The following is a 13,353-nucleotide window of genomic DNA, read 5'->3' on the forward strand; positions in this document are numbered from 1 at the left end:
AAAATTTTGGTCATAAAGAGAGGGTGTTTATATTAGAAACAGGAAAAAAAAAGAAGCCAATGTGCCACAAAATTATTTATTACTGTGAAAAATCTATCAATTTCATATTTATAAACTATTAAAGACTTCTTCATGAAGAAGCTTATTTATTGGATAGAAAGTCAGATTTCATCTATAATTAGAACAAACAGCATAATGTTCATCTACAAGAATGGAAAACAGGAGGAAGAAATAAAAACTTAGAACATATCCTGATCTTAGGCAGGATCTCTTTAGTATATCTAAGTGAATCTGTTGTACTGTGTCAAATATAATTATTTAAAACAGATTTACCAAGTTTGGTATAATGTGAAGTTTAAACAGTAGTGTCCATGAAGTTAACATGTACATACTATTCACTCACCTGTGTATGAGCCAAAAAGGCAAAAAGATGCTGTAATTTTTTCATTAATGAATTGCACCCATTTAGATTTAAAGATAATACTTGTCTCCTGAAACTGAAAAAAAGCATAGTGATTTTTGTATACATGTAAATACATACATATACACGTACATTTTTCACTTCATTTTATTGTTTTAAAGATTTTATTTATTTATTCATGAGAGACACAGAGAAGCAAAGACACAGAAGGGGAAGCAGGCTCCCCACAGGGAGCCTGATGTGGGACTCAATCCCCGGACCCTGGGATCATGACCTGAGCCAAAGGCAGATGCTCAAGTACTGAGCCACCCAGGCATCCTTAGATAAAATCTTATAACTATAAAGGAATGATCTGAAATAATGCACACAAAACTGTTAACAAGTTACTTTTAGGAATGGAAATGTCTGATTAAAAAAACAATTTTATGTCTGAGTTTTTATTTTATATACTTCTAAATTTATTTTTTTTAATTTATTTTTTTAAACCACAAAGAATTCGCATATTACCAAAGAAATAAAATATGCTGTGTGCCTATTCTTAGATAGTATCATTGGCTTAATCAATAAGATGGTTCTTTTTTAAATTTTTATTTTTTAAAATTTTTATTCATTTATGATAGTCCCAGAGAGAGAGAGAGGCAGAGACACAGGCAGAGGGAGAAGCAGGCTCCATGCACCGGGAGCCCGATGTGGGACTCGATCCCGGGTCACCAGGATCGCGCCCTGGGCCAAAGGCAGGCGCCAAACCGCTGCACCACTCAGGGATCCCAATAAGGTGGTTCTTTGAATTGCTGTTGCTAGTTACAATTGCTTTGGGTCTCTTCTTTCACTATCATCTGTAAAATGAGATAGCTGAACTAGATGACCTCTGGTGGTGAAATATAGATTTGAATTTAGTTTCATGCTTAGTATTACTTGTATCTAAGTGTACACATTTAAAAAAAATTAAAAATCTCAAATATAGGGGCAGCCTGGGTGGCTCAATGGTTTAGCACTGCCTTTGGCCCAGGACATGATCCTGGAGACCCGGGATCGAGTCCTGTGTCGGGCTCCCTGCATGGAGCCTGCTTCTCCCTCGGCCTGTGTCTCTGCCTCTCTTTCTCTCTCATGAGTGGATGGATAAAACCTTAAAAAAAAAAAAAAAAGGTAAAAAACAACCTTAAAAAAAAAATCTCAAATATAAACAAACAAAAAGCCACTAAGCCAAACAAAAAAAACCACCTTAGTGTTGATAGCATATTTTGGGTCCAGAAAATAAAATAAGTCTAACTCTTCATCTTTTAGTTTATGATTCCTCTAAGTAGGCATAAAAACTTACAAAGGCACAGAATTCAATTTGTAATGATTTTTGGTCAAATTCTATAAATACTCTATTGGCATTGAAGAGAAAAATCCAAAAATGTTTCTACCTTTAGAAAAACTTTATCATTATTTTGTACTTTTACAGACAACACTCACATAGCTAACAACCTCTGAGTTTATATTTGCTAAGTTGCAAAAGAAAATGAATTTGAAAGTAAATATGTAAGAGGACAAAAAAATATATATGTTTATATATTTGTTCAGTATCTGTCAACTTGGTGGTGGGAAATAGAGCTTAAGCTTCTTTAAAAGTAACAAAGAAGTTATTAATCTGATAAACAGTAAAATATCTACAAGTAGAAAAAACTAAACATAAATCCCTTAAAAGATATATAGGTAAAAAAAAATACTCTTATAAAATAATAAATTAGTACTTGAGGACACTTAAATTCTTTTAAATAAATTCACTTTTTAATAAATATCAAGCCAGAATAATTAAAAAAGATTCTCAATGCAAATATATATATATTATACATATATTATATATATAATATATATAAGAAGTAGAATTTATATAAGTTAACATCTTAATAGTTCCTAAGCACTTTTATTTCTGAATAAGACAATTATATAAAAATATTATTTCTATATTAATAAAAAATTAATGTGAAGACAATCTCACCAGGTTATATTTCATCAGTATGCATCAATCTCTACAGTTAAAAAAAAAAAGGTTCAAATTTAAACTTACTCTGTAGCCATAAATAATGCTTGTATAACACTGTTCATATAACATGTATTTCCTAGATTAATAAGACCAGTTTTCCCCGTTTCAGATTTTCCAGAAAGTCTAGACAAGCAAGAGGCCAAAGAATTGGACTGAGAAGTCCAGGCACTTTGATTGAGAATCAATTTAATCTTCTCTTCACTGGGCTTAGGGAAATCCTGTACATCATCAAGAGGAGAAATAGGTTAAAAAATATAAACTATTTTTTTAATTAAATTAACAACATAAAGAAGATTCTTCCACTGACATTTAACCTTTCTTTTCTTCTACTTAGTTTTGGAATCATCCCTAGTACTTGACCAGTCATCAGAAAAGTTACATTATATTACATGGCAAAAATAATTATCTCCTAAAAAATAAATGTGCCCTAAAAGTAGAGTTTATCAAGTTGAGAAATATTCAAGAACCAGGAATTCAAGTTACATTTGAGCTATTTGTTTCCAATTTGCCAGTAAAACGTTTCAAAATAAATCTTTGAGATCAGAGAGTGTACTGCAGTGCAGTTACTCAAAGGCAGTAGAATAAGGACTTAAATTATCACACAATTGATTAACTTAAACAATTTGCTTTCAAATTTTCAAGTGAAAGTAAAAAAATTTCCTCTTCATTCACTACTAATATTTACTCAACATTAACCCTTAGGAAAAAAAAGCTCAAAGTAATCAGAGGATGAAAAATGAAAGCACCTAAGTACAAAAATAGCTTTAACTTCGAAAAATAAAACTCAATCTTGTGTTTAACAATATAGAAAATTATTAGAAGACACAGATTCTTTTATCTGCTCTGTGACATTTGAAATACAATTTTAAATCTAAGTGATTTCAAGCATGAATGGAGAATAATGAAAGTAACATTGTTAAGCCTTTTTTTTTAGACTGCTATTACCATCTGGTACTTAGACCTTAGAAAAGCATTTTCTGAAGGAATTTTAATCTCTTATTTTTCTTGTTTTTGTTGACAACCAATAGAAGTGTGTTGCCCTTGGATTGAGAGTGAAAACCCTGCTTATTCTGAGCCTATTTCATTACCAGAATTCTCAGGATGTAAAGCACTGAAAAATGGCAATTAACAGCAAGAAGTTTCATCTATGGACTGTAGGAAGAGATTAACATTACTATTAAATCCATGATAAAAAGCTCCTATACATAAAACCATTCACTTCTGAAATATCAAAGTGTCATACTAGTGGTATACATTAATTGTTCAACAGTCTTGTGTTTTGGGTTCGACCAAAATCAGTTTAATTTAGCTAGCTATATAGAAAAAAGAATAAGCTCTGTATTCATTTCAGATACATAAGTAGTAATAAAGATAATGAGACTTTTTCAGATCTCAAAAAGGAACACTATTAATAGAACTGATTTCTAATAACTTCTGATTAGGTTTGCCTGAGGCAAATTCTCCAATTCTTTTGTGACACCTTGATTACTCAGTAAGTTTAAGAGAAAAGTGTGTATGTTGTGATCCATCCTTTGAGACAAACAGAACCAGTGCTTCTTAGATCTAATATCTATATAAAGTTGAAAAACAGGGTAAGTTCACAAAGAACTCAAGATTCTACAAAATATGGAAATTCATGAACAGTCTATAGCAAAAATGGAATAGAAACCGGTAAGGAAACAAAGTCAAGTATTTTATTAAACTGCCTTTTCTTGATTCTAAGATGTTCCTAAATATTTTAACACTTCTGATACTGGGATACGATGGTGATGTATGTATTCACTTAATGTAGCATTTCTTTTTAAACATATTTCCCCACAAGCTGTTATAAATCTGAAGATATGCCTTATAACTGATGGCACTGTAGAACTTAAGAAATATGGTTAATAATTTAGGTTATAGCAAGTAAGAGATTACTCCCTAAACATTAATGAATCATGATTCCAATTAAATTTTTCAAATAACAAGCATATTAGCATAGAATAGTAAATTGAACACCTAGGTATAGAAATGTTTCATTACATTCATCACATCATGGTCCGTGGCTGTAGAGATACTGGTCCAACTATCATCATACCTTTATTGCTTCCAAAATAGGTTCATAGAGATCTGGAAATCCAGAATAATGATACATCATACAGTGTATCAATTCTGTTAACTGCACTAAGAAGGCTGTACTGGAAGGCAGACCATCACTTTTGAAGGAGTGAACCAAATTAACTACGTGAGGAACAATCTGAAGAGAAAAAAGACAAACATTTCTCAATGTATACAAATTGGCAACAAATTCTCTAGCCTACAAATGGAATGCAAATGTTACATGATCAGCCAGTACCTTTCTGTATGTTTAGTCACAGTCTTTTTCTAAAAGAGTTAGGAGTTAAAATTTCTAGGATATCATAGTAAGTCGATTTCAATGTCATATAAAATTTTAATTCCTCCTCTCTCCTCATCCTTACACTCCATCTAAAACACAAACTAAGATGCAAAATAGAAGTCTTAGTCATTTCTGCCACTCTAAAAAATGATTTAAGTTGAAAAATGTTAGGACTATTATATCAGATTGTTCAACAGGAACAAACTTTTAAAAAGATAAACCTAGATTTAGCTTAAGAGCTCCATCTAGTGTGAGTTTTAGATTTTTCACTTGAAAAGAAACTACATACTTTGCACATTAAAGTCCACTTCAAGAAAGTAACTAAAGTAACTAAAATTACAGCTCAGACTATAGGATCACATTCTTTTTGAGAATTATAGGGAAGATGTCTTATGTTAGTGTGGTTATCCTTACTAATGATTCCAATTCCCCCCCTCCAAAGAGAGATGGTTCTAAAAACAAAGGGAATCAGAAATTTCTATTATTTTTAAGAAACTGGAGTTAAAAATAAAAGGGAAATCTAAAATGCTCATTGTTCAAAATCATGCAGAAAACTTAGTACTGATAATAAGCACAACAGTGTCCCTTCATTATAAAATTAGATTAAAGTTGGGACGTCTGGGTGGGCTCAGTAGTTGAGTGTTTTGGCTTAGGTGGTGATCCCAGGGTCCTGGGATTGAGTCCTACACATCGGGCTCCCCGCAGTGAGCCTGCTTCTCCCTCTGCCTGTGTCTCTGCCTCTCTCTCTGTCTCTCATGAATAAATAAATAAAATCTTAAAAAAAAAATTAGACTAAAGTCAATGCAGAGTCATCACAAATTCAAGAGATTAACAAGATAAACTCTGTTTTGCAGAATTGGTTCATGCCATTAATACAGTGGTATCCTTGTTCCCACTAATCATTAATCATAATCTAATAATATACATTTATACTTCATATGTAAAAGGCCTGCAATTATAATATTATGTTCTATTTGTAGAACATTTATTTTTGGTTGCTAACTTGTGATAAAAATGAAGTTATTACTCTATGGTCTTATCACCAAACGGCAATAACAACAATTATAGAAACATCACAATCAACTCCCTTTCCTTCCTCCTAGAAAGAACAATCATATTCTTAAATTAACACTGCTATTTTGCTCTGATTCTAGGCCTTAAAGTCACATTTTAGATTCTGCACTACCTTCTTTAATCTTACCTCTATCAAAGGTATTAATTTGATCATGAAACCATCGATTCCTAATCAGTTCACCCTACTGCTTTCATCTTTCCATTTCTAAGCAAAGCTGAATTATAATTTTGCCCATAAAGCCATATTTACCAGACACCCTTCTTGCTAAAAAGAGAAATAGAAGAGAAGAGAAAATAATTTTTAAAAATGATTACTTAATTGACAATTCAAAATCTTCCAAAAGCTTCCTTAGCATAGATTCGGTCTTTGCATTAGGTAATAATAGAGTTGTCTAGTACTGTATCTCATGTGGTCAAAATTAACACTGACATAGAAATAACACTAAGTTCTTCATGGATATATAGATATTATGTCCAAGCAGGCTATAATTACCTTCTAAATGTTTGAAAAGTTTCTTTTTTTTTTTTGGAAAAAGCAAATCTAAATATTTGTAGACATTCCTGTAATACTCATTAAACTTAAGTTACTATTTGAGAAAATGTGTATAACTTATTAGAAACTTTGATATTTTTCTTTGTTTAAAATAAATTTCTTTCCACTTATAAAAAGCATATGAAAAGCGATTTTGTCTATAATAACACTCACTGTAACATCAATCTTGATTTGCTCTAAAATGCTGTAAGCATATAATGAATAACGATGTTGGTGATTCCAGATTACTGCTCATACTTAACAACGTCTAAGCCTGAGTCCTTCACTGAGTGAGAGTTATTGTTGACTTAACTACCGCGTAACCAGTGCAGTACTAGATGCCCACGTTCATTTAGTTGAGTAGCCAGTCAGGCTTTGCATAGTACGTAGGCAATGATTAGATTTTAGTTTTTAGAATTTACTAAACCAGATGACAATTTTCAATTTCAGATCTAACTAATCCTTAAATAAATGATTTCATATCAATATTTCAATAAGATAAAATATTTCAAAGTCAACCATTTTTATTTTAACTTTTTCAGAAAAAAAAAACAATATAACATATGGAGATATCTTCTTTTAAAAAACTGTGAGCAAAGAAAGAGATTTAGAGTAAATGACTCTAATCAGACAAATGACTAATCAGAGATTAAGAAATGTCCTCAGTATGAAGAACAATAAACATTAGAATGGATGAGTAAGTTATATTAGAGAATCTCCTTCCTAGAAATTCTGATTATAAACCTTTTCTCAAATGGCCTATACATGATTGTGCCTGAAGACAGACACAAATAACTGATGTTCTTTATTTACCTCATTAGACGTGGCTGCTACACGTGGTATCTCAGCTCAAGTTTTGAGTTCTGTGTAACAGATATTACTGGCTAATGGTCAAGATCACCAATTATGCAATTAACGGTAGAAATTCTCAGAATACTCCATTCTAAGTGACAATATATAATTACTTGTTGACAAGGATTACTTTCTACAAAGACTGCAGACTTTCCTTCAGTGGCAGTGAGGCACTGAGGAGCCTACGTATATATATGGTTTTTGAAACTAGTTATATTTCTGGCTAATAATCAACAACTAGAATTCAGCCCTTCTTCATCAATCTCCCTTGAATTTGCTTGTATAGGGTCAGCATTCCCAAGATATTTATATCGTGGGTGTACTGATAATGAGGTTCTAGTCCTATAAAACTGAGGATCAGACCCTAGAGGAAGCAAATAATGACATAAAGAACTGCTTTCCTGTGATGCACGAGATAGATAAATGGGCAGATTCTCAAAATAACATTTTGTCATTTCTGCTTGTAATGAATGATAAAAGAACTGAAATCAAATCAAATCAAAATCAGTGATGTAGCTCATTAAAAGTGGTAGGATTCTGGATATATTTTAAAGGTGGAATAAAAAAAAATAAAGGTGGAATCAACAGGATTTGTAGGCTATGAGTTGGGACAGATGAAGCATTAATACTGGGGCTATAAAACTACTTGCTATTTCCACGTTTCTGAAATTCTAAAGCATTTTTCTTCTACATTGTTCACATGTGCAACAGATAACCATCAGTGATGCTAACATGTGACATATCTCATGTAGAGCAATAACTTTCAATTGCTGAGTGGTTGCAAGCGGAACAGTTTTGGGAGACTCAAAATATTCTGAAAATACACTCTTTGGAGGGAAACCCTATCACCTCAGTTTTCTAAGAAATCATAAAGTTATAAGAAAAGAGATTCAGGACTAACCTAAAATCTTTTCACTATATACAAATGTGACTCCATATTAAACTAAAATTTTAACAAAGGTTTTCAGGGTAGAAAGCTTGTGCCCTAACTTACCAGATGAAACGCCTCTGGAGAATGCTGAAAACTGAGCAGCATGTGAGAAAGAACTGCAAGAGCACCAGGTCTCACAAGAGGAAACCAAAGTCGATTAAAAACCTTCAAAAAAGACAAGACATCCACCTTAAGAGTTTGTAGGGGAAACATAAATCCAATCAGTGATTACTTTCCTTGGACCAAAAATATTATGTGACTATCTGAAGTCACGGATTATGTGACTAACTTACTGAAAAGTTTTATCATAACATGTTATTAAACTTTGGGAAAGAAAGTTGGGGAATAACAACATGAGAGATCAAGTGGCCTAAACAACTCTCAAAACCCCTTTATCAAATAAGAACCCATCAAACCTTGCTTACAAAGTGATTGTTCATTGGCCCACACTTCATTTGATTCACTTAACACTGATTGAGAACCTACTATTGCTTGGCATTGTTCTGGGCAGAGAATAGAAGCGGATTAAAAAAAAAATCTCTGACTTGATAGGACTTACTGTCTCCAGGGTTGGTAGACAATAAAAAGCAATATGGAGAGAAGTACTATGAAAACAGGGTACAAAGAAAAGGCACTGCTGAGTAGCAAAGGGGTCTGCTATTAATTAGGGTATTCAAAACACGTGTCATATAAAAGGTGACATCTGACTATAAAAAAATGGAAGGAAATAAAAGTAAGCCTGGCAGATATCTAAGAGAACAGAATATGGAGTTCATGGGCAAATAATGAATAAGAAATATATACCTGGCAGTCATTAACTTAGAAACTTATTTAAAGAAGTGGACACATATGCTGTGAGTATGGCTTGAGTAGAAAATGGCTCAAAAATGAAACTCTAAAGCTCTCTAAAGTTAGAAAGATCCGCTAAGAGAGACTAAGGTGCCAGGGAACTAGGAAAAAAACCAAGAGAAGTAGGACAAAAAGTAAGTGAGGCAAGTGTTTCAAGAGGCATTGATCAACTGTGTCAAATGCTGCTGATAGGTCAAATGAGAGGAGGCCTGCGAAATAACTCTGGAGTTCAGCAACACTGGAAAGCTCTGGTGTCAAAGACAGTTTTGGTAGAAAAATGGTGGTAAAACCTTGATTAGTTGGATTTAAGAGGTAATGGGAGGGATATGTTTTCATATTAGATACTAAAAAATAGCAAAATTATTTTAATTACTGACACTAAATACCATTTTAAAATTCTATTTTAAAATTATTATTCAAAACCAAGAATATATTCAACATTAGATGCTTTATTAGGGGACTACCCAAAGATAAAAAGATTAAGACCATTCATTCTAAGAGATTTTTATACTCCCACTTACCAGTTCTATTTTCAGTAAAGTAACATCTATCAAAATAGTAAACTTCTGGACAGCTGCCAGTCCTTTTAGGAGTGCAATCACCCACGTATCCACATGCTGAGCCAAGGGCCAGGAAAGCCAGTCAATCATTCTGAAAATTGAAAACCAAAACTATCAGTCTTGAAAATATTTTCAACATTTTTTAGTGGGGAATAACAAGTTATAGTAGAGAACCACTCTCTGTGACTCCATCTTTACTGAGCTTGCTTGAGGAAAAGCCCTGTTCAAGATACAGAACTGAGTATAACAGATGCTTGTACTCAAAGAGTTTCCAATCTTGTAAGCCGATACTTTCTTACATAAGATATTACAAGAAACAGAATTTCCGATAAAGTTGTCATTCCCCATAAATGCGGTTTTATTTTTTTTAATTTTTTTTTATTTATTTATGATAGTTACAGAGAGAGAGAGAGGCAAAGACACAGGCAGAGGGAGAAGCAGACTCCGTGCACCGGGAGCCCGATGTGGGATTCGATCCCGGGTCTCCAGGATCGCGCCCTGGGCCAAAGGCAGGCGCCAAACTGCTGCGCCACCCAGGGATCCCTAAATGCGGTTTTAATTTGATGCTACATAGTGGTATCTAGAATTCATCAGGCAAATTTACTCTAAAAAGGGCAGTTCAAATATAGCTATTAGAAACAAAATGGTGACTGCAGTCTAAATATGAAATGCACTGTTAAAAAAGACTGTATTTTGAATTGTGAAATAGGTCTTTTCTCCCTTTCAATATCCTACTACACCAAGACAAAAAAGGATGCTTTATATAGATCAAGGGGCACTTGATTTATAAATACTCTAAACGGCCTCATATTGAATTAGTGAGTGTTCTTCTTGAGTATCAACACAGTTTAATAGAAATAAAAACAAAGTAATATGAAGTCTGATGGAGCCTGTCCTCAATGTTAAATATCAATCACAATGAAGAGTGGTACAACACTTTTGGAAAGTATTTGGGTCAAATGTTCGTATTACTTGATCCAATAATCCAAGTTTGGGGATTACATAAGAAAATAGTAGTAGGGGGGAAAAAGGTTTTAAAATCAAGAGTGATCTGGTTTCAAAATCTCAACTTACCATTTTTTAGTTGGGGTCCCTAATACCTATGTAAGTTACTTAACCTCTGTGTCTCAGTATCCTCATCTGTAGATTATAAATAAACATGTTTATTTTACATGGCTGATTTGAAGACTACATGAGTTAATATAGGACACTGGAAATACTCATTATGAATACCTCTTTTCTACCAAATATCAATGTGACAATAAATAGATAATTGGAGAAAATGTCAATCATAAATACTAAGTACAAAAACATATGACCAAAAGTGCAACTAACATGTTAAAAAAACTGACTTCAAAACTGATATAGTTATTTTCACAATGATTATAACTATATTAACACTGGAGTGTTATCTTTTTTAAAGCTTTTGCTCTTAAGATTACATGTTCCATCAGATACTAAGAGAGGCTCAAAGTCCAAATGCATGTTAACTACAAGTTATCTGTATGTTCCCAGTGTTCCCCACACATATTTTATTTCCCTTCTTGTTTTTCTGGGTGCCTTCTTCAAATAATTTCGGTTATAAATCATCAAAATAGTCTCTGACAGCTGTTCCACATATTCCAACTGTTCTTAAGCTGATTTTCATAAAAGTTTGTAGACACTCTACATATGTGGAGTAGAGAGACACTTGCATTTGTGTATGAATAAGTTCACTGTAGCACTATCTTTAGGATTTGGAAAAATGCAAACAATCTAAATTCCTATCAATAAGGGAATGGCTAGGGACATCTGAGTGGCTCAGTGGTTGAGCATCTCCCTTTGGCTCAGGTTGTGATCCTGGGGTCCTGGGATTGAGCTCCCCATCAGGCTCCTCATGGGGAGCTTGCTCTCACTATGTCTTTGCCTCTCTCTGTGTCTCTCATGAAAAAATAAATGAAGTCTTAAAAAAAAAATAAGGGCTAAATATACTATGGAACATTATGTAGAATTTTAAAGGATGAGTTGGATCTTTATGAATCTATCTGTGCGGATCTAACACAGAAAGATCTGAGATACTATTCAATTAAAGGAAAAAAAAGTGCCAGTAAGACTTTTAAAAATTGTTCTTGTTTAAAAAAAAAATCATGTTAGGACATACTGCATTTTTTTTTAAAGATTTTATTTTATTTATTTATTCATGAGAGACACAGAGAGAGAAAGGCAGAGACACAGGCAGAGGGAGAAGCAGGCTCCATGCAGGGAGCCCAACATGGGACTCGATCCCGAGACCCCGGATCACGCCAAGCCAGGGGCAGGCACCCAACCACTGAGCCACCCAGGCGTCCCAATGCTGCATATATTTTGAGTACAAATATGGATACAAAAAAAGATGTGGTTCAGAGAAGGAGTATATGTAAGCACATCTCCTTGGCTCTGTGGGCTCTGCTCCTAGGGGAATGATACCACCAGTGTAGAAAGAAACTATACCCTGTAGAACACAGGGCCATAGGTCTAAGAGCAGAGTAGAAAATTCCACTTGGCTATGTTTCTTCATGATACCTAATCACCCATCAGCTTTTTCCTCTCCTCCTCATTTCTAGCTTCCCATCTCATAAGCCTTTACCCTTTACCTTATCCCAAATGTACTCAATCTCCTGATCATCCTAAAAAAACTTTAAGTCAGAAGTAACATGCCTTAGAAGCTGTTCACTGGACAAATATTTGAGTGCCCATTATATAACAACTACTTCGTTAAGTGCTGAAAACATAACAGTAGTTACAATTTCTGCTTTCAAATTGGTAAGAAAAGTTAGGAAATTTGTCAACAGTTACACAATTAATAAACAGCAGTACTGGTGTTTGCACTAAGCTCTGCTGGCATATAAATGTTATGCTTTTAGCTTCTCTTTAATTATATTCCAGTTCTGCTTCAATTTGATTTAACTTGCACATATCCAAATCCTTTCAGGCACAGGCATTGTAAGATGAGTTATTTTATAGTTAACTACATTAATATTGTCCACCACGTATTGGTCACTACATGAATTTCACAGAACTTAACCTTGATATATTGTGTTAATTTCTTAGTATGTAAAAGACATTTAACTAGTTATAATTTATGCACTTTGAAATTTTCTTTCCTCTATTAGACCAGGAGCTTAAGAGCAATGATCTTTTTTTTTTTTTTTTTTTTCCTTTTTAATCTTTAATCTTTGGATCCCCAGTACTTTGCACAGGGCTACAGGGCTTGGCACTGAGAAGGAGTTCAAATTTGTTGAGTTAATGAAACCATTTCTTTCTAGAACGAAAAAACAGAATGCAACTTGAAAATCTTAACATTGGGGATCCCTGGGTGGCGCAGTGGTTTGGCGCCTGCCTTTGGCCCAGGGCACGATCCTGGAGACCCGGGATCGAATCCCACGTCGGGCTCCCGGTGCATGGAGCCTGCTTCTCCCTCTGCCTGTGTCTCTGCCTCTCTTTCTCTCTCTCTCTCTCTGTGACTATCATAAAATAAGAAAGAAAAAAAAATTAAAAAAAAAAAGAAAATCTTAACATTAAAATTGGCAATATTATAAAGGAGACAAAATAATAGATTTATTCTTAACTTGTAGAGAATAAAACCAATTTTCACATTTAGATGATACCTTCATGACTAGATCTAGCCTCAAGTTTACCTTGTTCCACTGTTTTACAAATTGGAAAATTTTACATAAAAAACTGGATTATAGGCTTCTTTTGAAAAAAGA

At 33.6% G+C, this 13,353-nt stretch overlaps 1 protein-coding gene across 1 annotated transcript in view; it reads right to left on the reverse strand.

The window, feature by feature from the left end:
• USP38 (ubiquitin specific peptidase 38) overlaps positions 1-13,353 on the reverse strand; it is a 35,769-nt gene that overhangs the window by 17,069 nt on the left and 5,347 nt on the right. The window contains exons 3-7 of the mRNA XM_072788246.1: positions 9,587-9,716; positions 8,280-8,381; positions 4,528-4,686; positions 2,475-2,668; positions 404-497 (exon numbers count right to left, since the gene is read on the reverse strand). Coding sequence (XP_072644347.1) covers positions 404-497; positions 2,475-2,668; positions 4,528-4,686; positions 8,280-8,381; positions 9,587-9,716 — 679 coding nt within the window. The remainder of the gene's footprint in view (positions 1-403; positions 498-2,474; positions 2,669-4,527; positions 4,687-8,279; positions 8,382-9,586; positions 9,717-13,353) is intronic.

This window comes from Canis lupus, chromosome 20 (genome assembly GCF_048164855.1).
Source record: "Canis lupus baileyi chromosome 20, mCanLup2.hap1, whole genome shotgun sequence".
NCBI classification, from domain to species: domain Eukaryota; kingdom Metazoa; phylum Chordata; class Mammalia; order Carnivora; family Canidae; genus Canis; species Canis lupus.